A 27,718-nucleotide genomic window follows, 5' to 3' on the forward strand; every position below is an offset into this window, starting at 1 on the left:
GGGCGTGGCTTCATTGAGAGGGGCGTGGCTTCATTGGGAGAGGCGTGGCTTCATTGGGAAGGGCGTGGCTTCATTGAGGGGGCGTGGCTTTATTGAGAGGGCGTGATTTTGAGAGGCATGGCTTTATTGGGAGGGGGCGTGGCTTCATTGAGAATGGGCGTGGTTTCATTGAGGGGCGTGGCTTTATTGGGAGGGGGCGTGGCTTCATTGAGAATGGGCGTGGTTTCATTGAGGGGCGTGGCTTTATTGGGAGGGGGCGTGGCTTCATTGAGAGTGGGCGTGGCTTCATTGAGAGTGGACGTGGCTTTATTGAAAGGGGGCGTGGCTTTACTGAGAGTGGGCGTGGTTTTATTGAGAGGCGTGGCTTTATTGGGAGGGGGCGTGGCTTCATTGAGAGTGGGCGTGGTTTTGAGAGGCGTGGTTTTATTGAGAGGGGGCGGGGCTTCATTGAGAAGGGGCGGGGCTCGGCCGCGCGGGGGGCGTGGCCTCGGCGGGGGGCGTGGCCATCCCGAAGCTCTCGATGGTTTCCAGCACCAGCCCCAGCAGCTCCAGGAAGGTCGAGGCCCCGCCCCGCAGCGCCCGGGCCAGCGGCGCCTCCCATTGGCTGACGGGGGAGAGGGGGCGTGGTCAGTAAAGGACACGCCCACATTGATTTATTCATCAAGTGGCCACGCCCCCTTTCCTCATTGACTCCTGCCCATCCCTCATTGGCCCCGCCCCAGAATTGGCCCCGCCCTCCACACTGGCCCCGCCCCCCGAGCCGCTGATTGGCTGCAGGGGGATAGGGGGCGTGGTCAGGATGAGCCACGCCCCCTCCCATCATTGCCCCTCCCCATCCCTCAATGGCCCCACCCCCGGGTTCCTCCCATTGGCTGCGAGGGAAGAGGGGCGTGGTCAGGGTGGGACACGCCCACTCAGAGCTGTTCCATCCATTGGCCACGCCCCCCCCAGTCCCTCCCAGTGCTCCCAGTTCCCTCCCAATCCCTCCGAGTTCCCTCCCAGTCCTCCCAGTGCTCCCAGTCCCTCCCAGTGCTCCCAGTTCCCTCCCAGTCTCTCCCAGTTTGGCTCCCAGTCCCTCCCCGTTCTCCCAGTCCCTCCCAGTGCTCCCAATTTGGCTCCCAGTGCTCCCAGTTCCCTCCCAGTCCCTGCCAGCACTCCCAGTTTGGCTCCCAGTTCCCTCCCAGTGCTCCCAGTTCCCTCCCAGTGCTCCCAGTTCCCTCCCAGTTCCCTCCCAGTCCCTCCCAGTTCCCTCCCAGTTCCCTCCCAATCCCTCCCAGTTCCCTCCCAGTTCCCTCCCAGTGCTCCCAGTCCCTCCCAGTTCCCTCCGAGTCCCTCCCAGTTCCCTCCCAGTCCCTCCCAGTCCCCTCCCAGTTCCCTCCCAGTGCTCCCAGTCCCTCCCAGTTCCCTCCGAGTCCCTCCTAGTTCCCTCCCAGTCCCTCCCAGTGCTCCCAGTTTGGCTCTCACAGCTCCAGGCTCTCTCCTCTGGCTGTCGCCGTGGGGGAGGGGTGGGTCCGGCCGGGGGGCGGGGCCTGTCCTGGGGGCGTGGCCTGTCCTGGGGGCGGGGCCTGTCCTGGGGGCGGGGCCTGCGCGGGGGGCGGGGCCAGGTCGGGCTGCAGCGCTCGCAGCGCCAGCAGCGCCAGGCGGGGGGAGGGGAGGGGCAGGGACAGCGAGCGGGGGGGGAGGGTCAAGGAGAATTCCCAAAATAATTCCTGAAAATACCTCCCCAAAAATCCCCCCGAAATTCCCAAAAATCCCCCCCAAAAATCCCGAAAATTTTCCAAAAATTCCTGAAAATTCCCCCCGAAATTCCCCAAAGTTCCCAAATATCCCCCCGAAATTCCGGGCAGAATTCCCAAAAAATCCCCCCAAAATTCCTGAAAATCTCCCCCCAAAATTCCTGAAAAATCGCCTCAGAATTCCTGAAAATTCCCCCCGAAATTCTAGAAAATTCCTCCCGAAATTCTGAAAAATCCACCCAAAAAAATTTCCTAAAACTTCCCCAAAATGTGCCCCAAAATTCAGAAAAATTCTTCCAAAAATTCCCAGAAATTCCCCCCGAAATTCCCAAAAATCCAGGCAGAATTCCCAAAAAATCCACTCCAAATTCCCGGAAATTCTCCCCAAAATCCCCAAAACTTCCCAAAAGCCCGCTTAAAAAAATTTCCCAAAATTCAGCCCAAAAATTCCCCAAAATTCTCAAAAGTTCTCCCAAAAGTTCCCAAAATTCTGACCCAGAAGTTTCTCTGAAATTGCCAAGAATCCCCCAAAATTCCCCCCAAAATTACAAAAATCCCCAGAAATTTGCCAAAATTTCCCTAAAATTTCCCAATTTCCCAAAACTTCTCCCAAATTTCCCAAAAATTCCCTAAAATTCTACCAAAATTCCCAAAATTCTCCAGAATTGTCAAAAAAACCCCAAATCCCCCCAAAATTCACAAAAATCCCCCCAAAAATCCCCCAAATTGCCCCGACCCCCCCCCAGGACCCCCCAAAATCCCGGGGCGCCCCCTCAGCTCTCTGCTGACAAATTCCAAACCCCCGAATTCCCAAAAAATTCCCCAAAAATTCCCCAAAAATCCCCAAAATTTCCCCCATTTCCTCTCCCAGGATACAGCTGCAGCCTCTCCCTGGGCGCCGCCATCTTGCCTCGCCAAAACCCGCCCACTTCCGGTTCACTTCCTCTTCTTTCTACCGCCACTTCCGGTTCACTTTGCCTTCCCTCCGCCGCCACTTCCGCTTCCCTGACGCTTTGCTCTGCCGCCACTTCCGGTTCACTTCCGGTTCTTCCCCGTCACTTCCGGTGCCGCTCTCCTCGGGCCCCCGGGGGCTCCTGGCGGGTTTTTGGGGCATTTTGGGCCATTTTTGGGATTTTTGGGTTTTTTTGGGGGTTTTTGGGGGGTTTTGGGGGTTTTTGGGGCCGATGCTGCTGACGGTGAAGGCGCTGCAGGGCCGCGAGTGCAGCCTGCAGGTGGGGGAGGGGCGGGAGGGGATTGGGGACAAATCTGGGGATTTTGGGAAAATTTGGGGATTTTTAGGGGGGATTTTTAGGGGGGATTTTTGGGGGGCTCTGGGGGAATTTTGGGGGTTTTTTGGGGGATTCTGGGATTTTTGGGGGGATTTTGGGACTTTTTTGGGAGGATTTTTAAGGGAAATTTGGGGGAATTTGGGGGGTTTTAGGAGGAAATTTGGGGGTTTTTAGGGAATTTGGGGGATTTTTGGGGGGTTTTTTGGGGGAATTTTGGGGGGTTTTTAGGGATTTTTGGGGGGGATTTTTTGGGGGAATTTTGGGATTTTTGGGGGGATTTTGGGGATTTTTTGGGGGTGGATTTTTGGGGGTTTTTTTAGGGGGAATTTTGGGGGGTTTTTAGGGGTGGATTTTTGGGGAGACTTTGGGGGGATTTGGGGATTTTTGGGGTTTTTTAAGAGGAATTTTGGGGATTTTTTGGGGGGATTTTGGGGGTTTTTTGGGGGTTTTTTGGGGGGTTTTTTGGGGGGGATTTTGGGGGGATTTTTGGAATATTTTGGGTTTTTTAGGGGGGAATTTTGGAGGTTTCTGGGGGAATTTTGGGATGTTTTGGGAGGATTTTGGGGATTTTTTGGGATATTTTTTGGGTTTTTGGGGAGGTTTTGGTGAGAATTTTTGGGAACCTTTTGGGAATTTTTGGGGAAATTTTCAGGAATTTTGGGATTTCGGGTGGGGATTTGGGGGAGTTTTGGGATTTTTGGGGGCGGTTTTAGGGGATTTTTGGGAATTTCGGGGGGATTTGTAGGACGATTTTGGGTTATTTTGGGGGGGATTTTTTTTGAATTTTTGAGGATTTTTTGGGGAATATTTTGGGGATTTTTGGGATATTTTAGAATTTCGATTTCAGGGACTATTCTGGGATGGATTTGGGGATTTTTTGAGGATTTTTTTCGATTTTTTTTTTTTGGTGGTTTTTTATTATTTTTTGAGGATTTTTTGGGGAATTTTTTTGGAAATTTTTGGGAGTTTTGGGGAAATTTTTTTGCGAATTTTGGGAATTTTTGGGGATTTTTGGGATTTGGTAATTTGCATCTCGGGGACTATTCTGGGATGGATTTGAGGATTTCTTGAAGAGTTTTTTTCATGTTTTGATGATTTTTTGACGATTTTTTGAGGTTTTTTTCCGGGGATTTTTTTGGGGGAAATTTTGGGAATTTTGGGGATTTTGGGAATTTGGGGATTTGGGTCCCGGGACTATTCTGGGATGGATTTGAGGAGTTCTTGAGAAGTTTTTTTTCATGTTTTGATGATTTTTTGACGATATCTTGAGTTTTTTTCCGGGGGATTTTTTGGGGGGAAATTTTGGGAATTTTGGGAATTTGGGGATTTGAGGATTTGGGTCTTGGGGACTATTCTGGGATGGATTTGGGGATTTTTTTGGAGGATATTTTCAATTTATTGATTTTTTTTCCGATTTTTTTCCGATTTTTTGAGTTTTTTTCCGGGGGATTTTTTTGGGGGAAATTTTGGGAATTTTGGGAATTTGGGGATTTGGGTCCCGGGACTATTCTGGGATGGATTTGAGGATTTCTTGAGGAGTTTTTTTCATGTTTTGATGATTTTTTTGACGATTTTTTGAGGTTTTTTCCGGGAATTTTTTGGGGGGAAATTTTGGGAATTTTGGGATTTGGTAATTTGCATCTCGGGGACTATTCTGGGATGGATTTGGGGATTTTTTTAGAGGATCTTTTTCAATTTATTGATGTTTTTTTTCTGATTTTTTACCGATTTTTTGAGTTTTTTTCCGGGGATTTTTTTGGGGGGAATTTTGGGAATTTTTGGGAATTTTGGGAATTTGGGGATTTGGGTCCCGGGACTATTCTGGGATGGATTTGAGGAGTTCTTGAGGAGTTTTTTTCATGTTTTGATGATTTTTTGACGATTTTTTGAGTTTTTTTTTCCGGGGATTTTTTTGGGGGAAATTTTGGGAATTTTGGGGATTTTTGGGATTTGGTAATTTGCATCTCGGGGACTATTCTGGGATGGATTTGGGGATTTTTTTGGAGGATCTTTTTCAATTTATCGATTTTTTTTTCTGATTTTTTTCCGATTTTTTGAGTTTTTTTCCGGGGATTTTTTTTGGGGGAAATTTTGGGAATTTTGGGAATTTGGGGATTTGGGTCCCGGGACTATTCTGGGATGGATTTGAGGAGTTCTTGAGAAGTTTTTTTTCATGTTTTGATGATTTTTTGACGATATCTTGAGTTTTTTTCCGGGGGATTTTTTTGGGGGAAATTTTGGGAATTTTGGGGATTTTTGGGATTTGGTAATTTGCATCTCGGGGACTATTCTGGGATGGATTTGGGGATTTTTTTAGAGGATCTTTTTCAATTTATTGATTTTTTTTTCTGATTTTTTTCTGATTTTTTGAGTTTTTTTCTGGGGATTTTTTTGGGGGAAATTTTGGGAATTTTGGGGAACGTTGGGAATTTGGGGATTTGGGTCCCGGGACTATTCTGGGATGGATTTGAGGATTTCTTGAGGAGTTTTTTTCATGTTTTGACGATTTTTTGACGATTTTTTGAGGTTTTTTTCCGGGGATTTTTTTGGGGGGAATTTTGGGAATTTTGGGAATTTTGGGATTTGGGTCCCGGGACTATTCTGGGATGGATCCCCAGGTGGCCCCCGAGGAGCGCGTCGGGGCCCTCAAGGCGCTGCTGGCCGAGCGGCTCCAGGTGCCGGTGGAGCAGCAGCGGCTCCTGTTCCGCGGCAAGGCCCTGGCAGGTGAAATTTGGCAATTTCCGGCAATTTTGGGCCATTTGGGGCGTTTTGGGAAGTTTTGCAAAATTCAGGGAATTTTGGGGGGATTTGGGGTTTTTTTTCCCGGGGTTTTGGGGATTTATTTTGAATTTTTTTTTGATTTTTTGGGGATTTTTTTGAAATTTTGGGGGGGAAATTGGGAGAATTTTTTGGGGAGGTTTGGGGGGATTTGGGGATTTTTTTTTTTTTTTTGCCTGGGGTTTTTGGGAATTTTTTTTTTTTAGTTTTTTGGGGATTTTTGGAAAATTTTGGGATTTTTGGGGGGGGATTTTGGGAATTTTTGCATAATTTGGGGGGATTTGGGGAAATTTTTTGGGGAGGTTTGGGGATTGTTTGGGGTTTTTTTGGAAATTTTTGGGAATTTTGGGTGGGAAATTTGGGAGGTGTTTTTTCCAATTTTGGGGGATTTTGGGGAGGATTTTGGAGTTTTTTTTTTCAATTTTGGGGGATTTTTTTGGCAATTTCCGGGAATTTTTGGGGGGAGATTTTTTTGGCAATTTTGGGGGTATTTTTTTTGCAATTTCTGGGGATATTTTTGGTGGGGAGGGAATTTTGTTCAATTTTGGGGGATATTTTTTTGCAATTTTGGGGGATTTGGGAGAATATTTTGGGGAATTTTTGGGAGGATTTTTTTGGCAATTCCGGGGCTGTTTTTGGGTTATTTTTGGGGGGATTTTGTTCAATTCTGGGGAGATTTTTTAGCAATTTCGGGGCTATTTTCAGGGTATTTTTGGGGGGATTTGGTTCAATTTTGGGGTATTTTTTTTTGCAATTTTGGGGTATTTGGGGGAATATTTTGTTGAATTTTGGGGGTATTATTTTGCCAGTTCCGGGGCTGGTTTTGGGGAATTTTCCAACCGTTTCGGGGCTGGTTTCGGAGGGATTTTGTTCAATTTTGGGGTATTTGGGGGGGAATATTTGGGGGGATTTTTTTGCCAGTTCCGGGGCTGGTTTTGGGCTATTTTTGGGGGGGATTTTGTTAAATTTTGGGGCGATTATTTTGCCAATTTCGGGGCTGGTTTTGGGCTATTTTTGGGGGAATTTTCTTCAATTTTGGGGTATTTGGGGGAATATTTTGTTCAATTTTGGGGATATTATTTTGCCAGTTCCGGGGCTGTTTTTGGGGTATTTTCCGGCCGTTTCGGGGCTGGTTTTCGGGGGATTTTGTTCAATTTTCGGGGGATTATTTTGGCAATTCCGGGGCTGTTTTTGGGCTATTTTTGGGGGGATTTTCTTCAATTTTGGGGTATTTGGGGGAATATTTTGGGGGGATTTTTTTAGCAATTTCGGGGCTGTTTTGGGGGGTATTCTGTTCAATTTTGGGGTATTTGGGGGAATATTTTGGGGTATTTTGGGGGTATTATTTTGCCAATTCCGGGGCTGGTTTTGGGCTATTTTTGGGGGGATTTTCTTCAATTTTGGGGTATTTGGGGGAATATTTTGTTCAATTTTGGGGGTATTATTTTGCCAATTCCGGGGTTGTTTTTGGGGTATTTTCCGGCCGTTTCGGGGCTGGTTTCGGGGGGATTTTCTTCAATTTTGGGGTATTTGGGGGAATATTTTGGGGGGTATTATTTTGCCAATTCCGGGGCTGGTTTTGGGCTATTTTTGGGGGGGTTTTGTTCCATTTTGGGGTATTTGGGGGAATATTTTGGGGTATTTTGGGGGCATTATTTTGCCAATTCCGGGGCTGGTTTTGGGCTATTTTTGGGGGGATTTTCTTCAATTTTGGGGTATTTGGGGGAATATTTTGGGGGTATTTTTTTAGCAATTTCGGGGCTGTTTTCGGGGGATTTTGTTCAATTTTGGGGTATTTGGGGGAATATTTTGGGGGTATTTTTTTAGCAATTCCGGGGCTGTTTTGGGGGGATTTTGTTCCATTCTGGGGGGATTGTTTTGCCAATTCCGGGGCCGTTTTTGGGGTGAATAAACGGGATTTCCGCAGACGAGCGCCGCCTCTGCGATTACTCCATCGGGCCCTCGGCGCGCCTCAACCTGGTCCTGAGGCCGCCCCCGGGGGGGGGAGGGGCCGCGGCCGCCCCTCCCCCCCCCGCCCCTCCCCCCCCGGCGCGCGGGGACCCCCCCGAGCCCCCCCCGAGCCCCTTCGGGCCCGGCCTGGCCCAAATCCTGGGGAGACATTTCGGGAGCCAGGAGGGACCCCGCGTGCTGCAGCAGCTGCTGAAGGTGGGACGGGGATTTTGGGGGGAATTCGGGGGATTTTGGGAAAAATTGGGGGATTTTGGGGGAAAAATTGGGGATTTTGGGGGAAAAATTGGGGGATTTGGGGGAAAAATTGGGGATTTTGGGGAAAAATATAGGGATTTTGGGGGGAAAATTGGGGGGATACTGGGATTTTTAGGGGATTTTAATGGGGTTTTGGGGAAAATTTGGGATTTTTGGGGGATTTGGGGGGAAAAATTGGGGGATTTTGGGGAAAATAATTGGGGGATTTTGGGGGAAAAATTGGGGGATTTTGGGGAAAATAATTGGGGGATTTTGGGGAAAATTGGGGGATTTGGGGGTAAAAATTAGGGGATTTTGGGGAAAAATATGGGGATTTTGGGGAAAAAAAACGGGGGATTTGGGGAAAAAAAATGGGGGATTTTGGGGGAAAAATATGGGGGGATTTTGGGGGAATGTTGGGATTTTTAGGGGATTTCAGGGAAAATTTGGGGTTTTGGGAGGATTTTGGGGGGATTTGGGGGAAATATTGGGGATTTTGGGGTGATATGGGGGATTTTGGGGACATTTAGGGGGATTTGGGGAAACATTTGGGATTTTGGGGGGATTTTGGGGAGACATTTCGGGAGCCAGGAGGGACCCCGCGTGCTGCAGCAGCTGCTGAAGGTAGGACGGGGATTGGGGGGAATTCGGGGGATTTTGGGAAAAATTGGGGGATTTGGGGGAAAATTGGGGGATTTTGGGGAAAAATTGGGGGATTTTGGGGAAAAATATGGGGATTTTGGGGAAAAAAACGGGGGATTTGGGGGAAAAATTGGGGGATTTGGGGAAAAATTGGGGGAAAAATATAGGGATTTTGGGGGAAAAATTGGGGGGAAACTGGGATTTTTAGGGGATTTTAATGGGGTTTTGGGGAAAATTTGGGATTTTTGGGGGATTTGGGGGGAATTTTGGGGATTTTGGGAAAAAATTGGGGGATTTGGGGGGAAAAATTGGGGGATTTTGGGGAAAAATATGGGGATTTTGGGGAAAATTGGGGGATTTGGGGGTAAAAATTAGGGTATTTTGGGGAAAAATATGGGGATTTTGGGGAAAAAAAATGGGGGATTGTGGGGGAAAAATTGGGGATTTTGGGGGAAAAATATGGGGGGATTTTGGGGGAATGTTGGGATTTTTAGGGGATTTCAGGGAAAATTTGGGATTTTTGGGAGGATTTTGGGAAGTTTTGGGGGGGAATATTGGGGATTTTGGGGTGATATGGTGGGTTTTGGGGACATTTAGGGGGATTTGGGGAAAAATTTGGGATTTTGGGGGGATTTTGGGGAGACATTTCGGGAGCCAGGAGGGACCCCGCGTGCTGCAGCAGCTGCTGAAGGTGGGACGGGGGATTTTGGGGGGAATTTGGGAAAAATTGGGGGATTTTGGGGGAATTTTGGGGATTTTTAAGGGATTTTTAGGGGATTTTGGGGAAAATTTGGGATTTTTGGGCAATTTGGGGGGAAATTTGGGGGAATATTGGGATTTTTAGTGGACTTTTGGGGGATTTGGGGAAATTTTGGGAGGATTTTTGGGAATGTTGGGATTTTTAGGGGATTTTGGGTGGATTTGGAATGAATTTGGGGGAGATTTGGCGATTTTGGGGTTTAGGGGGATTTTGGGGAGACATTTCGGGAGCCAGGAGGGACCCCGCGTGCTGCAGCAGCTGCTGAAGGTGGGACGGGGATTGGGGGGAATTCGGGGGATTTTGGGAAAAATTGGGGGATTTGGGGGAAAAATTGGGGGATTTGGGGGAAAAATTGGGGGATTTGGGGGAAAAATTGGGGATTTTGGGGAAAAAAAACGGGGGATTTGGGGAAAAAAAATGGGGGATTTTGGGGAAAAATATGGGGGGATTTTGGGGGAATATTGGGATTTTTAGGGGATTTCAGGGAAAATTTGGGATTTTTGGGAGGATTTTGGGAAGTTTTGGGGGGATTTGGGGGGAATATTGGGGATTTTGGGGTGATATGGTGGGTTTTGGGGACATTTAGGGGGATTTGGGGAAACATTTGGGATTTTGGGGGGATTTTGGGGTGACATTTCGGGAGCCAGGAGGGACCCCGCGTGCTGCAGCAGCTGCTGAAGGTGGGACGGGGGTTTGGGGGGAATTCGGGGGATTTTGGGAAATATTGGGGGATTTTGGGGAAAAATTGGGGGATTTGGGGAAAAATTGGGGGATTTGGGGGAAAAATTGGGGGAAAAATATGGGGATTTTGGGGGAAAAATTGGGGGGAAACTGGGATTTTTAGGGGATTTTAATGGGGTTTTGGGGAAAATTTGGGATTTTTGGGGGATTTGGGGGGAATTTTGGGGGAATTTTGGGGGAATATTGGGGATTTTGGGGTGATAAGAGGGATTTTGGGGAAATTTAGGGGGATTTGGGGAAACATTTGGGATTTTGGGGGGATTTTGGGGAGACATTTCGGGAGCCAGGAGGGACCCCGCGTGCTGCAGCAGCTGCTGAAGGTGGGACGGGGATTTTGGGGGGAATTCGGGGGATTTTGGGAAAAAATTGGGGGATTTGGGAAAAAATTGGGGGAAAAATATAGGGATTTTGGAGGAAAAATTGGGGGGATACTGGGATTTTTAGGGGATTTTAATGGGGTTTTGGGGAAAATTTGGGATTTTTGGGGGATTTGGGGGGAATTTTGGGGGAATATTGGGGATTTTTAAGGGATTTTTAGGGGATTTTGGGGAAAATTTGGGATTTTTTTGGGGATTTGGGGGGGAAATTTGGGGGAATATTGGGATTTTTAGCAGACTTTTGGGGGATTTTGGGAAATGTTGGGGGGATTTTGGAGAATATTGGGGATTTTTAGGGGATTTTGGGGAAAATTGGGGATTTTTGGGGGATTGTAGGGGGATTTTGGGAAATTTTGGGGGGATTTTTGGGGAATGTTGGGATTTTTAGGGGATTTTGGGGGGATTTGGGATGAGTTTGGGGGAGATTTGGGGATTTTGGGGGGATTTTGGGGGAATTTGGGAAAAAATTGGGGGAATTGGGGAAAATTGGGGGGAAATTTGGCGGATTTTGGGGGAATATTGGGGATTTTTAGGGGATTTTAATGGGATTTTCGGGGAATTTTGGGACAAAATAGGGGAAATTTGGGGAAAGTTTGGTGAATTTTGGGGGCAAGTTGGGTGGATTTGGGGGATTTTTTGAGGGAATTTTGGGGGATTTGGGGGGAAATTGGGGAAATTTTGGGGGAAATTGGGGAAATTTTGGGGGAATATTGGGATTTTTAGTGGATTTTAATGGGATTTTGGACAAAATTTGGGATTTTCGGGGCGATTTGGGGGGATTTTGGGGGTTATTTTGGGGTCCCGGATAATTTTTTATGTGATTTTGGGGTCCGGGCTGATTTTGGGGTTATTTTGGGGTTTTGGGTGGAATTATTGTGGTTTCCGGGTGAGATTTTGGGGTTATTTTGGGGTCCTGGCTGATTTTGGGCTGATTTGGGGTGGTTTTGGGCTGATTTTGGGCTGATTTTTGGGCTGATTTTGGGCTGATTTTGGGTGATTTTAGGGTGATTTTGGGCTGATTTTAGGGTGATTTTGGGCTGATTTTAGGGTGATTTTGGGCTGATTTGGGCTGATTTGGGGTGGTTTTGGGCTGATTTGGGGTGATTTGGGGTGATTTTTGGGCTGATTTTGGGCTGATTTGGGGTGATTTTTGGGCTGATTTTGGGCTGATTTTTGGGGTGGTTTTGGGCTGATTTTGGGGTGATTTGGGCTGATTTTGGGTGATTTTGGGTGATTTGGGGTGGTTTTGGGCTGATTTTTGGGCTGATTTTTGGGGTGATTTTGGGGTGATTTTGGGTGATTTTGGGTGATTTGGGTTGATTTTGGGCTGATTTTGGCTGATTTTGGGGTGATTTTTGGGCTGATTTGGGTTGATTTTGGGGTGATTTTTGGGCTGATTTTGGGCTGATTTGGGGTGATTTTGGGCTGATTTTGGGGTGATTTTGGGGTGATTTTGGGCTGATTTTTGGGCTGATTTTGGGGTGATTTGGGGTGATTTTGGGTGATTTTGGGCTGATTTTGGGCTGATTTGGGCTGATTTTGGGCTGATTTTGGGTGATTTTGGGCTGATTTTTGGGCTGATGTTTGGGCTGATTTGGGCTGATTTTTGGGCTGATTTCTGGGGTGTTTTTGGGCTGATTTTGGGCTGATTTTTGGGCTGATTTTGGGGTGATTTTGGGTGATTTCGGGCTGATTTGGGGTGGTTTTGGGCTGATTTGGGGTGATTTTTGGGCTGATTTCTGGGGTGATTTTTGGGCTGATTTTTGGGCTGATTTTGGGCTGATTTGGGGTGATTTGGGCTGATTTTGGGCTGATTTTGGGCTGATTTTGGGCTGATTTTGGGCTGATTTTGGGCTGATTTGGGCTGATTTTGGGCTGATTTTGGGTGATTTTGGGCTGATTTGGGGTGATTTGGGCTGATTTTGGGCTGATTTTGGGGTGATTTTGGGTGGTTTTGGGCTGATTTGGGGTGGTTTTGGGTGATTTTGGGCTGATTTGGGGTGATTTGGGCTGATTTTGGGCTGATTTGGGGTGATTTTGGGTGATTTGGGCTGATTTGGGGTGGTTTTGGGTGATTTTGGGCTGATTTGGGGTGGTTTTGGGTGATTTTGGGGTGATTTGGGCTGATTTTGGGGTGGTTTTGGGTGATTTTGGGCTGATTTGGGGTGGTTTTGGCTCCCAGGACTACGAGCGGGCGCTGCGCGGGCTCAGCCTGGACGAGCTCGAGCGTTTGGGGGCGCGGCTGCTGCAGGAGGGGGGAGGGGCCCCCCCCGCCCCCTGAGCGCCCCCAAAACCCCAATTTACCCAAAAATCCCCAATTTACCCAAAATATCCCGAATTCATCCAAAATATCCCGAATTTATTCAAAAATTCCGTGAATTTACCTCAAAAATCCCCAATTTTACAGTGAATTTACACCCAAAATTCCCGATATTTCAGCAAATGTTACCCCAATAATTCCCGAATTTCGCCCAAAATTCCCGAATTTATCCCCAAAAAGTCCCAATTTTACAGAAAATATTACCCCGAAAATCCCCAAATTTACGCAAAAATTCCCAAATTTGACCCAAAAATCCCCAAATTTTGCCCAAATCCTCGCGGTGCTGAATAAAGGAGAGAGAGAACGGCTCGGACTGGGACAAACTGGGACAAACTGGGACAAACTGGGAGGGACTGGGAGAGCCCTTGAGGGGTTACTGGGAGCACTGGGCCCATTCCCAGTTCCATACTGGGAGCACTGGGCCCATTCCCAGTTCCATACTGGGAGCACCGGGCCCATTCCCAGTTCCATACTGGGAGCACCGGGCCCATTCCCAGTTCCATTCCCAGTTCCATACTGGGAGCACTGTGCCCATTCCCAGTTCCATACTGGGAGCACTGGGCCCATTCCCAGTTCCATTCCCAGTTCCATACTGGGAGCACTGGGCCCATTCCCAGTTCCATACTGGGAGCACTGGGCCCATTCCCAGTTCCATTCCCAGTTCTGAACTGGGAGCACCGGGCCCGTTCCCAGTTCCATACTGGGAGCACTGGGCCCATTCCCAGTTCCATTCCCAGTTCTGAACTGGGAGCACCGGGCCCGTTCCCAGTTCCATACTGGGAGCACTGGGCCCATTCCCAGTTCCATTCCCAGTTCCATACTGGGAGCACCGGGCCCTTCCCAGTTCCATACTGGGAGCACTGTGCCCATTCCCAGTTCCATACTGGGAGCACTGGGCCCATCCCAGTTCCATACTGGGAGCACCGGGCCCATTCCCAGTTCCATTCCCACTTCCATACTGGGAGCACTGGGAGGTTACTGGGATGTCCTGGGAGGGCACCGGAAGCGCCGCCCGCCGCAGGGGCTGCCGGGAGTTGTAGTCCCCGCCTCCCATCCGCCCGTGACGTCACCACCACCGCCCTCTCTCCCTCCTTATTGGCCAAACCGCCACCCCGCCCTCGCTCCCGATTGGCCTCTCCATTGCGCCCTCCGATTGGCCGATCCACACGCAAAGGGCGGGACGCGCCAGCTGATTGGTGCGCGACGAGCGCGCCGGGCGCTGATTGGTGGAGGCGGGAACCCGGAAGCGGCGCGGGCAGCGCGGGGCGACAGCGGCGGTGCGGGGGGGGGGAACCCAAATTTGGGGGTCCCGGGGATTTTTGGGGGTCCTGGAGAATTTGGGGGGTCCCTGGGGGGTCCCGTTAATTCTGGGGGGTCCTGGGGGGGGGGTCTCGAAAATTTGGGGGGTCCCGATAATTTTGGGGGGTCCTGGGGTGGGTCTTGTTAATTTTGGGGGGTCCCTGGGGGGTCCTGATAATTTTGGGGGGGGGTCTCGAGGATTTGGGGGGGGCCCCGATAATTTTGGGGGGTCCCGGGCCATTTTTGGGGGGGGTCTCGGTAATTTTGGGGGGTCCCGGGCCATTTTTGGGGGGGGGTCTCGGTAATTTTGGGGGGTCCCGATAATTTTGGGGGGGATCTCGAGGATTTTGGGGGGTTCCGGGTTTTTGGGGGGGTCCCGGTAATTTTGGGGGTTCGCGGTGATTTTGGGGTCTCTGACCCCCCCCCCCCCTTCCCTTGCAGCCCCCCCGGAGCGCCATGAGAGCCGCGGGTAGGGGGAGGGGATTGCGGGAATTTGGGGGAAATTTGGGGGATTTGGGGCAAATATGGCGTTTTCAGGATAATTTTGGGTTCTTTTTGGGGTATTTTTGGGGTATTTTTAGGATGTTTTTGGGATATTTTGTGGCTGGGTTTGGGGTGATTTTGGGCGGATTTTGAGGTGATTTGGGCTGGTTTTTGGCTGATTTTTGGGATATTTTGGGGCTGATTTTGGGCTGGTTTTGTGCTTTTTGTGGGCTGATTTTTGGGATATTTTGGGGTGGTTTTGGGCTGATTTTGGGTTGTTTTTGGTCTGATTTTGGGCTGGTTTGGGGCTGATTTTTGGGATATTTTGGGCTGATTTTGGGTTGGTTTTGGGGTGATTTTGGGCTGGTTTTGGGGGGTTTCTGGGCTGATTTTTGGAGGATTTTTGGGCTGATTTTGGATGGGTTTTGGGCTGATTTTTGGGGGATTTTTGGGCTGATTTTGGGCTGTTTCTGGGATGTTTTTGGGCTGATTTTGGGCTGATTTCGGGCTGTTTTTGTGCTGTTTCTGGGCTGATTTCGGGCTGTTTTTTGGGCAGTTTCTGGGATGTTTTTGGGCTGATTTCGGGCTGTTTTTGGGCTGATTTTGGGCTGATTTCGGGCTGTTTTTTGGGCAGTTTCTGGGATGTTTTTGGGCTGATTTCTGGCTGTTTTTTGGGCAGTTTCTGGGATGTTTTTGGGCTGATTTCGGGCTGTTTTTTGGGCTGTTTCTGGGATGTTTTTGGGCTGATTTTGGGCTGATTTCGGGCTGTTTTTGTGCTGTTTCTGGGCTGATTTCGGGCTGTTTCTGGGCTGTTTCTGGGATGTTTTTGGGCTGATTTCGGGCTGTTTTTTGGGCAGGTTTTGGGTGTTTTTGGGCAGATTTTGGGCTGATTTCGGGCTGTTTTTTGGGCAGTTTTTGGGATGTTTTTGGGCAGATTTCAGGCTGGTTTTTGGGCAGTTTTTGGGTGTTTTTGGGATGTTTCTGGGCTGATTTCGGGCTGATTTCTGGCTGTTTTTTGGGCAGTTTCTGGGATGTTTTTGGGCTGATTTCGGGCTGTTTTTTGGGCAGTTTCTGGGATGGTTTTGGGCTGATTTCGGGCTGTTTTTGGGCAGTTTCTGGGATGTTTTTGGGCTGATTTCGCGCTGGTTTTTGGGCAGTTTCTGGGATGTTTTTTGCTGTTTTTGGGCTGATTTCCGGCTGTTTTTCGGGCTGTTTCTGGGATGTTTTTGGGCTGATTTTGGGCTGATTTCGGGCTGTTTTTTGGGCAGTTTCTGGGATGTTTTTGGGCTGATTTCGGGCTGTTTTTTGGGCAGTTTCTGGGATGTTTTTGGGCTGATTTCGGGCTGTTTTTGGGCAGTTTCTGGGATGGTTTTGGGCTGATTTCGGGCTGTTTTTTGGGCAGTTTCTGGGATGTTTTTGGGCTGATTTCGGGCTGTTTTTTGGGCAGTTTCTGGGATGTTTTTGGGCTGATTTTGGGCTGATTTCGGGCTGATTTTGGGCAGTTTCTGGGATGTTTTTGGGCTGATTTTGGGCTGATTTCGGGCTGTTTTTTGGGCAGTTTCTGGGATGTTTTTGGGCTGATTTCGGGCTGTTTTTTGGGCAGTTTCTGGGATGTTTTTGTGCTGTTTTTGGGCTGATTTCGGGCTGTTTTTCGGGCAGGTTTTGGGTGTTTTTGGGCAGGTTTTTGGGCAGATTTGGGGCTGTTTTTGTGCTGTTTTTGGGCTGATTTCGGGCTGTTTTTTGGGAAGTTTCTGGGATGGTTTTGGGCAGATTTTGGGCTGATTTCGGGCTGTTTTTTGGGCAGGTTTTGGGTGTTTTTGGGGTGTTTTTGGGCTGATTTCAGGCTGTTTTTTGGGCTGGTTTTGGGATGTTTTTGGGCTGATTTCGGGCTGTTTTTCGGGCAGGTTTTGGGTGTTTTTGGGCTGATTTCGGGCTGTTTTTTGGGCAGTTTCTGGGATGTTTTTGGGCAGATTTCAGGCTGGTTTTTGGGCAGGTTTTGGGTGTTTTTGGGGTGTTTTAGGGAGTTTTTGTGCCCCCAGGCCCCCTGCGCCTCCTGGCCCTGGGGGCGGCCGCCGGGCTGGCCTGGCTGGCGGTGACGTCACTGCTGGGCCCCGCCCGGGCCCCGCCCACCCTGCTGAGGCTGCTGCGGCGTGAGTGGGCGGGGCCAAGGGGGCGGGGCCAAAGGAAGGAGCCAAAGTGGGCGGGGCTAAAAGGGGCGGGGCTAAAGGGGCGGGGCCAAAGGAATGAGCAAAAGGAGGCGGGGCTAAAAGGGCGGAGTCCAAAGGGAGCGGGGCTAAAGGCGGGGCTAAAGGCAAGGCTAAAGGGGCGGGGCTCAAGGGGCGGGGCCAAAGGGGGCGAGGGCCAAAGGGGCGGGGCCAAAGGGGGCGGGGCCAAATGGGGACGGGGCTAAAGGGGGCGGGGCCAAAGGGGCGAGGCCAAAGGGGCGGGGCCAGGGGGTTAAGGGGGCGGGGCTAAAGGGGGCGGGGCCCTATGGGTCGGGTTAAAAGGGGTGGGCCCAAAGGGGCGGGGCCAAAGGAGAACTGGGCTAAAAGGGCGGAGCCCAAAGGGGGCGGGGCTAAAGGGGGCGGGGACAAATGGGGGCGGGCCTAAAGGGGCGGGGCTAAACGGTGAAGCCAAAGGGGGCGGGGACAAATTAGGGCGGGGCCAAAGGGGTGGGGGCCAAATGGGGGCGGGGCCAAATGGCAGAGCCCAAAGAGGGCGGGGCCAAAGGGGCGGGGTCAAAGGGGGCGGGGCTAAAATGGCGGAGCCCAAAGAGGGCGGGGCTAAAGGGGCGGGGCTAAAGGGGGCGGGGCCAAATGAGGGCGGGGGTAAATGAGGACTGGGCTAAAATGGCGGAGCCCAAAGAGGGCGGGGCTAAAGGGGCGGGGCTAAAGGGGGCGGTGACAAATAAGGGCGGGGCCAAATGAGGACTGGGCTAAAAGGGCGGAGCCCAAAGGGGGCGGGGCTAAAAGGGAACGGGGCCAAATGAGGGCGTGGCTAAAGGGACGGGGGTAAAAATGGGCGTGGCCAGAGGGGGCGGGGCTAAAGGGGGCGGGGCTAAAGGATGAAGTCAAAGAGGGCGGGGCCAAAAGGGGCGGGGCCAAAAGATGGCGGGGCTAAAGGGCCGAAGCCAAATGGTGCAGGCCAAAGGGGCTGGGCCAAAGGGGGCGTGGTTAAAGGGGCGGAGCCAGGGGCAGAGGGGCGGGGCAATGAAGCAATGGCAAGGGGCCAAAGGGGCGGGGTTAGGGGCTAAAGGGGCGGGGCCATGGGCTAAAGGGGCGGGGTTAAAGGGGACTGAACCAATGGGCGGGGCCAAAAGGGGGCGGGGCTAAAGGGGCGGAACCAAGGGGCGGGGGCAAATGGGGAGGGAAAAAAGGGGCGGGACCAAAGAGGGCGGGGTTAAAGGGGGTGTGGCCAAAGGGGGCGGGGTTAAAGGGGTGGAGCCAGGGCATAGGGGCGGGGCAAAGAAGTAATGGCAAGGGGGCAAAGGGGCGGGGTTAGGGGCTAAAGGGGTGGGGGTGGAGCTAAAGGGGGTGGGGGCAAGGTCTAAAGGGGGTGGAGCTAAAGGGGCGGGACCACTGGATAAAGGGGGAGGGGCCAGGGCCGAAGGGGGCGGGGTTAAAGGGGGCGGGGCCAGAAGCCAAAGGGGAGGGGCTAAAGGGGGTGGGGCTAAAGGGGCAGGGCCAGGGGCTAAAGGGGAGGGGCAAAATATCCCAGGTGAGGGAGGGGCTAAATAGGGTGGGGTTAAAGGGGGAGGGGCTAAAGGGGGCGGGGCAAATGAGAAGGAGCAAGGGGAGGGGCTAATGAGGGGGAGGGGCAAAATAGCCCCGGTGGAGGAGGGGCTAAAGGGGGAGGGGTCAAAGGGGGAGGGGCAATCGATGGGGAGGGGCTAAGGGGGGACCCCAAAACTCGGGGGGGGGGAGGGGCAAAGGGAAGCCCGGGGGGAGGGGAGACCCCGCGGTGGGGGAGGGTTGGCGCTCCTTAAGCCCCGCCCCCGATGCATTAAACCCCGCCCCTTTTAAGCCACGCCCCTTTCCCCCTGCAGGTGATGAGAACCCGCCCACGGCAGGTGAGGGGGAGGGGTTAATTAATTTCGGGAGGGGTTAATTAATTGGGGGAGGGGCTGATGAAATGGGGGAGGAGCCAATTCAATGGGGGAGGGGCAATTTAAAAAAAGCGGGTTAATTAAATTGGGGGGGATTATTTTTTGATGGGGGGTCCCGGGATATTTTGGGGAGGGGTCCCGGGATATTTTGGGGAGGGGTCCCAGGATATTTTGGGGAGGGGTCTGACTGGCCCCGCCCCCGCAGAGCCCCGCCCCCCCCGGTTCAAGTGCGGCCTCCCCCGGCCCTGCCCCCCCCGGCATTTCGCCTTCCGCCTCCTGAGCGGCGCCGCCAACGTGGTGGGACCGCGGATCTGCCTGGAGGGGCGAGAGTGAGCGGGGGAGGGGCTGAAGGGCGGGGGAGGGGCTGAAAGGGTGGGGGAGGGGCTGGAAGGGTGGGGGAGGGGCCGAGGATCTGCCTGGAGGGGAGAGAGTGAGCGGGGGAGGGGCTGGAAGGGTGGGGGAGGGGCTGAAATGGTGGGGGAGGGGTTAATGGGGTGGGGGAGGGGTTAATGGGGTGGGGGAGGGGCTGAGGATCTGCCTGGAGGGGAGAGAATGAGAGGGGGAGGGGCTGAAAGGATGGGGGAGGGGCTGAAAGGGTGGGGGAGGGGAAAACTGGGGGTGGGGCGGAGTTAATGGGGTGGGGGAGGGGCTAAATGAGAGGGAGGGGCTGAAATGGTGTGGGAGGGGCTAAAGGGATTGGGGGAGGGGCTGAAGGGGGTGGGGGAGGGTCTGGGGGCGGGGTTTGATGCTGACCCCTCCCCTCCCCCCTCTCAGGTTGATGAGCAGCGTCAAGAACAACGTGGGGAGGGGCCTGAACATCGCCCTGGTCAACGGTGGGGGAGGGGAAACGGGGTGGGGGAGGGGCTCCGAGGGGTGGGGAGGGGCTTAGAGGGGAGGGAGTGGGGTTAATGGGGTGGGGGAGGGGCAGATTTGGAGGGGGAGGGGCGGATTTTTTGGGGGAGGGGCAGATTTAGGGGAGGGGAGGGGTTAATGGGGTGGGGGAGGGGCAGATTTGGGGGGGAGGGGCGGATTTAGGGGAGGGGTCGGGGTCCTGCCCCTCCCCCCCCCCTCACCCCCCGCCCCTCCCCCCCAGGGGTCAGCGGGGAGCTGATCGCGGCCCAGGCCTTCGACATGTGGGCAGGGGGTGAGCGCCCCTCCCCCACCCCGCCCCTCCCCCACCCCCCTCTGACCCTCCCCTCCCCCCAAATCCGCCCCCCCCCCAAATCTGACCCCTCCCCCACCCAAATCTGACCCCTCCCCCACGCCCCTCTGCCCCTCCCCCTCCCAAATCCGCCCCTTCCCCACCCCTCCCTGGCCCCTCCCATTTTTTGATTGATTCTCCCAATTTTGGGTTTTTTTCCCCGATTTTTGGGGTGATTTTCCCCGATTTTTGGGTTTCTTTCCCTGATTTTTGGGGTGATTTCCCCTGATTTTTGGGGCGATTTCTCTGGATTTTTGGGGTTTTTTCCCCAATTTTTGGGGTGATTTCCCCTGATTTTTGGGGTGATTTTCCCCCCGATTTTTGGGGTGATTTCCCCTGATTTTTGGGTGATTTCTCCTGATTTTTGGTGTTATTTTTCCCTGATTCTTGGGCTGATTTTCCCCCAATTTTTGGGCTGATTTCCCCAATTTTTGGGGTGATCTTTCCCCCGATTTTTGGGCTGATTTCCCCAATTTTTGGGGTGATCTTTCCCCCGATTTTTGGGGTGATTTTCCCCCCGATTTTTGGTGTTATTTTCCCCCGATTTTTGGGGTGATTTCCCGATTTTCGGGGTGATTTCCCCGTTTCCAGACGTGGAGGATCTGCTCCGGTTCCTGCGGCCGCTGCACGAGGGAACCTTGGTGCTCGTGGCCTCCTACGACGACCCCGCCACCAAGTCAGCCCCGGGGCTTGGGGGGATTTGGGGGGTCCCGGGGGGAATTTGGGGTCCCCAGGGGGGATTTGGGGGGTCCCGGGGGGAATTTGGGGGTCCCATGTGGGATTTGGGGACATTTGGAGGGTCTTGGGGGGTTCTTGGGGGGATTTGGGGGGTCCCGGGGGGGATTTTGGGGGTCCCATGTGGGATTTGGGGACATTTGGAGGGGTCTGGGGGGGATTTGGGGGGTCCTGGGGAGGTTTTGGGGGTCCTGAGGGGGATTTTGGGGGGATTTGGGTGGGTTTTGGGGGTCCCAGGGGGAATTTGGAGACATTTTGGGGGTCCCCAGGGGGGATATGGGGACATTTGGGGGCTCCCTGGGGGGATTTGAGGGGTCTCAGAGAGGATTTGGAGGATTTGGGGGGGACTTGGGGGGTCCCGGGGGGGATTTGGGGGTCCAGGGGGGAATTTGGAGACATTTTGGGGGTCCCCATGGGGGATTTGGGGACATTTGGGGGCTCCCTGGGGGGATGTGAGGGGTCTCAGAGGGGATTTGGGGGGTCTGGGGGGGATTTGGGGGGTCTCTGGGGGGTTTGGGTGGTCCTGGGGTGGATTTGGGGGGGAATTTGGGGGTCCCCAGGGAGGATTTAGGGGGTCTTGGGGGGTTCTTGGGGAGGTTTTGGGGTCCGGGGCTGTTTTTGGGATTCCCTGAGAGTTTTTTGGGGTCCCAGGGCGATTTTTGGGGTCCCTGGCCGGGATTTTTGGGGTTTCTGGGCTGTTTTGGGGGTCCTGGGCGTTTTTTGAGGTCCGGGCTGAGTTTTTGGGGTTCGAGTTGAGTTTTTGGGGTCCGGGGGGTTTTTTGGGGTCCGGGTGGAGTTTTTGGGATTCCCTGAGGTTTTTTGGGGTCCGGGTTGATTTTTTGGGGTCCGGGTTGAGTTTTTGGGGTCCCGGGTTGAGTTTTTGGGGTCCGGGTTGATTTTTTGGGGTCCCAGGGCAGTTTTTGGGGTCCGGGCTGAGTCTTTGGGGTCCCGGGGCAGTTTTTGGGGTCCCGGGGCGGTTTTTGGGGTCCCGGGGCGGTTTTTGGGGTCCGGGTTGATTTTTTGGGGTCTGGGGCGGTTTTTGGGGTCCCAGGGCAGTTTTTGGGGTCCAGGTTGAGTTTTTGGGGTCCCGGGGCAGTTTTTGGGGTCCGGGTTGAGTTTTTGGGGCAGTTTTTGGGGTGCCCCTGAGCCCCGCCCCCCCCAGGCTGACCGAGGAGAGCCGCCGGATTTTTGGGGAGCTCGGCAGCGCCGTGGCCAAAGATTTGGGGTTCAGGGACAGTTGGGTCTTCCTGGGGGCCAAGGGGGTGCAGGACCGGAGCCCCTTCGAGCAGGTGAGAAATTTGGGGGGATTTGGGGAAATTTGGAGAATTTTTTGGGGGGGAAATTTGGGGAATTTTGGGGGGAAATTTGGGGGGATTTTGGGGGGATTTTGAGGGTATTTCAGAGGCATTTGGGGGGTTTAAAGGGGATTTTTTGGGGGGGGTTGGGGGAATTTTGGGGGATTTTGGAGAGTTTAAACGGGATTTTGGGGATGATTTGGGGGAATTTTGGGGGTTTTGGGGGCATTTGGGGGGTTTAAAGGGGATTTTGGGGAGGATTTGGGGGGAATTTGGGGAATTTTGGGAGGTTTGGGGGGATTTGGAGTGATTTTGGGGGGAATTTTGTGGGATTTTTTTGGAATTTTGGGTGATTGGGGATTTTGGGGTGGATTTTGGTGTGATTTCGGGGGATTTTGGGGTGATTTTGGAGTGGATTTTGGGGGATTTTAGGGTGGATTTTGGGGTGATTTTGAGGTGATTTTGGGGTGATTTTGGGGTGGATTTTGGGGTGATTTTGGGGGATTTTGGGGTGATTTTTGGGGTGATTTTGGGGTGATTTTTGGGGTGGATTTTGGGGTGGATTTTGGGGTGGATTTTGGGTTGATTTTGGGGTGGATTTTGGGGTGATTTTGAGGTGATTTTGGGGTGGATTTTGGGGTATTTTGGGGTGGATTTTGAGGTGATTTTGGGGTGATTTTGGGGTGATTTTGGGGTGATTTTTGGGGTGATTTTGGGGTGGATTTTGGGGTGATTTTGGGTGATTTTTGGGGTGATTTTGGGCACTTTGGGCCCCCCGCAGCACGTCCGGAACAGCCGCGGCTCCAACAAGTACGAGGGGTGGCCGCAGGCGCTGGAGCTCGGCGGCTGCGTCCCCCAGCGGCCCCCGGGGTGACCCCAAAACCCGGGGGGACCCCAAAACATCCCGGGGGGACCCCAAAACATCCCGGGAACCCCAAAACATCCCGGGGGGACCCCAGAAACATCCCGGGGGGACCCCAAAACATCCCGGGACCCCAAAACATCCCGGGAACCCCAAAACATCCCGGGGGGGACCCCAAAACCCGGGGGGACCCCAAAAACATCCCGGGGGGACCCCAAAACATCCCGGAGGAACCCCAAAAACATCCCGGGGGATCCCAAAAACATCCCGGGAACCCCAAAACATCCCGGGGGGACCCAAAAACCCGGGGGGGACCCCAAAACATCCCGGGGGGACCCCAAAAACATCCCGGGGGGACCCCAAAACCATCCCGGGGGGACCCCAAAACCCGGGGGGGACCCCAAAACATCCCGGGGGGACCTCAAAACTCACAGAGATCCCAAAAAACCCACAGAGACCCCTCAGGGACCCCGAAAACCCCACAGAGACCCCAAAGTACAAAGTGGGGGACCCCAAAATACACAGAGACCCCCCAAAACCCCACGCAGGGACCCCAAAACTCACAGAGACCCCAAAACCTCCCGGCGGGGACCCCAAAACTTCCCAGTGGGACCCCAAAATACACAGAGACCCCACAGAGACCCCAAAAACCCCACGCAGGGACCCCAAAACTCACAGAGACCCCAAAATACACAGAGACCTCACAGAGACCCCAAAACTTCACTCAATGACCCCAAAACCCAGGGGGACCCCAAAACTTCCCAGTGGGACCCCAAAAACCCCACAGAGACCCCAGAAGGACCCCAAAATCCACAGGGGGCACCCCAAAATTCACAGAGACCCCAAAAACCCCACAGGGACCCCAAAACATCCCAGTGGGACCCCAAAAACCCCACAGAGACCCCAAAAAACCCGCAGAGACCCCCTCAAGGACCCCAAAATCCACAGGGGGCACCCCAAAACTCACGGGGACGCCAAAAACCCCTCAGGGACCCCAAAATGTCCCAGAACCCCCCAAAGCCGAGGATTTGGGGTCCCCCGGGGCAGATTTGGGGTCCCCTCGGGGCAGATTTGGGGTCCCCCGGGGCAGATTTGGGGTCCCCCGGGCAGATTTGGGGTCCCCTCGGGGCAGATTTGGGGTCCCCCCGAATTTTAGGGTGTCCCGACTCCCCCCCCCCCCCCCCCGGCCGGGTTTTGGGGCGCTCGGAGCCGTTTTGGGGGTTCGGGGTGAAATTTTTGGGGTTTTTTTGGGGGGTCCCAAATCTCCCCCTCCCCCTCCCCCGGCTCCTTGGGCAGGGGCGGGGCGAATGCAAATGAGCGGGCGGGTAATTAGCATGATAAAGGAGAGGGGCGGGGTTATGCTAATGAAGCGGCGGTTGGGAACGAGGCGGGGCAAATGCAAATAAAGGAGTGCGGTCGGCCAATCACGATGCGAGCTGGGGGAAGCGATGGGCGGGGCTAAGGGCAGCGGGTGGTTATTTGCATAAAGGGGCGGGGCTATGGAAGAACAGCAGGTGGGTATTTGCATAAAGGGGCGTGGCTAGGCAAGAACAGCCAATGGGTATTTACATAAAGGGGCGTGGCTAGGGAATAACAGCAGGTGGGTATTTGCATAAAAGGGCGGGGCTACAAAACGGCAGGCGGATATTTGCATAAAGAGGCGGGGCTACAAAACAGCGGGTATGTATTTGCATAAAGGGGCGGGGTTAGGGAAGAACAGCGGGTGTTTATTTGCATAAAGGGGCGGGGCTGCAAAAACCAGCCGGTGGATGTTTGCATAAAGGGGCGGGGTTACAAAACAGCAGGTAGATATTTGCATAAAGGGGCGGGGCTACGAAAAAAGGCGTGTTGTTATTTGCATAAAGGGGCGGGGCTACAAAACCAGTGGGTGTGTATCTGCATAAAGGGGCGTGGTTGGGGAATAACAGTGGGTGTTATTTGCATAAAGGGGCGGGGCTACAAAAGGCGTGTGGTTATTTGCATAAAGGGGCGGGGCTACAAACCAGTGGGTGTGTATCTGCATAAAGGGGCGTGGCTAGGGAATAACAGTGGGTGTTTATTTGCATAAAGGGGCGGGGCTACAAAAACACGCGTGGTTATTTGCATAAAGGGGCGGGGCTACAAAACCAGTGGGTGTGTATCTGCATAAAGGGGCGTGGTTAGGGAATAACAGTGGGTGTTATTTGCATAAAGGGGCGGGGCTACAAAAAGCCGTGTGGTTATTTGCCTAAAGGGGCGGGGCTACAAAACCAGTGGGTGTGTATCTGCATAAAGGGGCGTGGTTAGGGAATAACAGTGGGTGTTATTTGCATAAAGGGGCGGGGCTATGTATATTTTCTGCGCCGCCAGGCGCGCAGTGCATGCTGGGAGGATTTTTTTGGGGAGAATTTCGGCATTTTTGGGTGCGGTGTGAGGGGACCGGGCCGGTGCGGGGGCCGGGATCAGGATCCGTTCTCACCAGCTCAACACCCGACACGCCCTCGACGGCAGCGCTCCCCATTAAACGGAATTTCGGGCGCCGGAGCCGGAGCCGGAGCTTGCTCCCTCCGCTCCGCGCAGCGTCCCGGCATCGAGAGGGTGAAAAGAGATTAAAAAATGGCTGATGTCGTGATTATATCGCGATTATATCGTGATTATATCGTGATTATATCGTGATTATATTGTGATTATATTGTGATTATATCGCGATTATATCACGATTATATTGTGATTATATTGTGATTATATCGCGATTATATCACGATTATATTGCAATTATATCGCGATTATATCATGATTGTATCGTGATTATATCATGATTATATCATGATTATATCGCGATTATATCGCAATTATATCGTGATTATATCGCGATTATATCGTGATTATATTGCGATTATATTGTGATTATATCGTGATTATATTGCGATTATATCGCAATTATATCGTGATTATATCACGATTATATCGTGATTGTATCGTGAGAGCGGCCACAGCGTCCCGGGACTGCAGTCCATGGAAGGGGAAAATAGAACCTGTGAGGGGGATGAGGGAGGAAATGGTGACGATAATTAAACAAATCATCATCAAATGATGTCCGAGAGGGGGATGAGGGAGGAAATGGCGCCTGGGAGGGGTTTGAGGGGCACCTGAGGGGGAAATGATGCTCACCTGGGCACACCTGAGCTCACCTGGGCACACCTGGGCACAGCTGGGCTCACCTGGGCACACCTGGGCTCACCTGGGCTCACCTGGGCACAGCTGGGCTCACCTGAGCACACCTGGGCACACCTGGGCTCACCTGGGCTCACCTGGGCACAGCTGGGCACACCTGGGCTCACCTGGGCTCACCTGGGCACACCTGGGCTCACCTGGGCACACCTGGGCACACCTGGGCTCACCTGGGCTCACCTGGGCACAGCTGGGCTCACCTGGGCACACCTGGGCACAGCTGGGCACACCTGGGCTCACCTGGGCACAGCTGGGCTCACCTGAGTACACCTGGGCACAGCTGGGCTCACCTGAGTACACCTGGGCACAGCTGGGCACACCTGGGCTCACCTGGGCACACCTGGGCACAGCTGGGCTCACCTGGGCACACCTGGGCACAGCTGGGCACACCTGGGCTCACCTGGGCACACCTGGGCACAGCTGGACACACCTGGGCTCACCTGGGCTCACCTGGGCTCACCTGGGCACACCTGGGCACAGCTGGACACACCTGGGCTCACCTGGGCTCACCTGGGCTCACCTGGGCTCACCTGGGCACACCTGGGCTGACCTGGGCACACCTGGGCTCACCTGGGCACAGCTGGACACACCTGGGCTCACCTGGGCTCACCTGGGCTCACCTGGGCACACCTGGGCTGACCTGGGCACACCTGGGCTCACCTGGGCACAGCTGGACACACCTGGGCTCACCTGGGCACAGCTTGGCACACCTGGGCTCACCTGGGCACAGCTGGGCTCACCTGGGCACACCTGGGCACACCTGGGCACAGCTGGGCTCACCTGGGCTCACCTGGGCACAGCTGGGCTCACCTGGGCTCACCTGGGCTCACCTGGGCACACCTGGGCTCACCTGGGCACAGCTGGGCACACCTGGGCTCACCTGGGCTCACCTGGGCACACCTGGGCTCACCTGGGCACAGCTGGGCTCACCTGGGCTCACCTGGGCACACCTGGGCTCACCTGGGCTCACCTGAGTACACCTGGGCACACCTGGGCTCAGATCCAGCCGCTGGCACCGGGTCCCTGTGGCTCTGAGGGGGCTCAAGAGCCGAGGGGGTCCCTGAGCGGGGCCAGAATTTGGGTGGGGGGTGGGGGTGGTCCCTGGAGACCTCCCCCGAACATGGGGGGGGGTCCCTACAGCTCCCATTGCCCCGAGGGGGTCCCGGCGCTCCCGCCGGGCAGGACGGAGCTCCGCGCGCCGCCCGGAGCTCTGGACACCATGGAGATCCAAACTTCAGCGATCTGGTCAGTCTGGAGATCCAAACTTCAGCGATCTCCTGGTCGCTCTGGAGATCCAAACTTCAGCGAACTCCTGGTCGCTCTGGAGATCCAAACTTCAGTGATCTGGTCAGTCTGGAGATCCAAACTTCAGTGATCTGGTCAGTCTGGAGATCCAAACTTCAGCGATCTCCTGGTCGCTCTGGAGATCCAAAATTCAGTGATCTCCTGGTCGCTCTGGAGATCCAAACTTCAGCGTTCCCCTGGTCGCTCTGGAGATCCAAACTTCAGCGATCTCCTGGTCGCTCTGGAGATCCAAACTTCAGTGATCTGGTCAGTCTGGAGATCCAAACTTCAGCGATCTGGTCAGTCTGGAGATCCAAACTTCAGCGATCTCCTGGTCAGTCTGGAGATCCAAACTTCAGTGATCTCCTGGCTGCTCTGGAGATCTAACCCGTAGTG

The 27,718-nt window shown here is 53.3% G+C and overlaps 3 protein-coding genes across 5 annotated transcripts; 2 read left to right on the forward strand and 1 right to left on the reverse strand.

Moving 5' to 3' along the window:
• Positions 1 to 284: 284 nt before the first annotated feature.
• On the reverse strand, positions 285 to 2,682 carry LOC144247933 (uncharacterized). The gene is made up of 3 exons (XM_085563859.1): positions 2,613 to 2,682; positions 1,465 to 1,671; positions 285 to 604 (listed from the first exon to the last, which is right to left on the reverse strand). The coding sequence occupies exons 1-3, from the start codon at positions 2,639 to 2,641 to the stop codon at positions 445 to 447; spliced, it is 396 nt and encodes a 131-aa protein (XP_085419985.1). The 5' UTR covers positions 2,642 to 2,682; the 3' UTR covers positions 285 to 444.
• Positions 2,683 to 2,808: 126 nt separating this feature from the next.
• Positions 2,809 to 13,152, forward strand: UBL4A (ubiquitin like 4A). Its single transcript, XM_085563858.1, has 4 exons — positions 2,809 to 2,968; positions 5,644 to 5,749; positions 7,731 to 7,969; positions 12,711 to 13,152. The coding sequence occupies exons 1-4, from the start codon at positions 2,921 to 2,923 to the stop codon at positions 12,807 to 12,809; spliced, it is 492 nt and encodes a 163-aa protein (XP_085419984.1). The 5' UTR covers positions 2,809 to 2,920; the 3' UTR covers positions 12,810 to 13,152.
• A 504-nt stretch (positions 13,153 to 13,656) lies between these two features.
• On the forward strand, positions 13,657 to 24,252 carry FAM3A (FAM3 metabolism regulating signaling molecule A). Of its 3 annotated transcripts, XM_085563855.1 has the most exons (10): positions 14,022 to 14,125; positions 14,589 to 14,616; positions 16,670 to 16,780; positions 18,676 to 18,699; positions 18,941 to 19,064; positions 19,510 to 19,568; positions 19,829 to 19,879; positions 20,528 to 20,612; positions 21,834 to 21,960; positions 22,748 to 24,252. In XM_085563855.1, the coding sequence occupies exons 2-10, from the start codon at positions 14,604 to 14,606 to the stop codon at positions 22,838 to 22,840; spliced, it is 687 nt and encodes a 228-aa protein (XP_085419981.1). In that variant the 5' UTR covers positions 14,022 to 14,125; positions 14,589 to 14,603; the 3' UTR covers positions 22,841 to 24,252. The 3 variants fall into 3 exon arrangements, with proteins under 3 accessions (XP_085419982.1, XP_085419981.1, XP_085419983.1); XM_085563856.1 differs by lacking the exon at positions 19,829 to 19,879 and having other exon boundaries at positions 13,657 to 14,125; XM_085563857.1 differs by lacking the exon at positions 16,670 to 16,780 and having other exon boundaries at positions 14,052 to 14,125.
• Positions 24,253 to 27,718: the final 3,466 nt, after the last annotated feature.

Source organism: Lonchura striata, chromosome 31 (assembly GCF_050655825.1).
Source record: "Lonchura striata isolate lonStrDom1 chromosome 31, ASM5065582v1, whole genome shotgun sequence".
Lineage (NCBI taxonomy): Eukaryota > Metazoa > Chordata > Aves > Passeriformes > Estrildidae > Lonchura > Lonchura striata.

Coding starts and splice junctions, on each gene's coding strand:
- FAM3A (XM_085563855.1), top strand. Junction 19,569..19,828: donor GAACATCGCCCTGGTCAACG/GTGGGGGAGGGG, acceptor CCTCCCCCCCAG/GGGTCAGCGGGGAGCTGATC. Junction 20,613..21,833: donor TACGACGACCCCGCCACCAA/GTCAGCCCCGGG, acceptor CGCCCCCCCCAG/GCTGACCGAGGAGAGCCGCC.
- UBL4A (XM_085563858.1), top strand. CDS start 2,921: ATGCTGCTGACGGTGAAGGCGCTGCAGGGCCGCGAGTGCAGCCTGCAG. Junction 5,750..7,730: donor CCGCGGCAAGGCCCTGGCAG/GTGAAATTTGGC, acceptor GGATTTCCGCAG/ACGAGCGCCGCCTCTGCGAT. Junction 7,970..12,710: donor TGCTGCAGCAGCTGCTGAAG/GTGGGACGGGGA, acceptor TTTGGCTCCCAG/GACTACGAGCGGGCGCTGCG.
- LOC144247933 (XM_085563859.1), bottom strand. CDS start 2,641: ATGGCGGCGCCCAGGGAGAGGCTGCAGCT. Junction 1,672..2,612: donor CCCAGGGAGAGGCTGCAGCT/GTATCCTGGGAG, acceptor CCTCCCCCCCCG/CTCGCTGTCCCTGCCCCTCC. Junction 605..1,464: donor AGAGGAGAGAGCCTGGAGCT/GTGAGAGCCAAA, acceptor CTCCCCCGTCAG/CCAATGGGAGGCGCCGCTGG.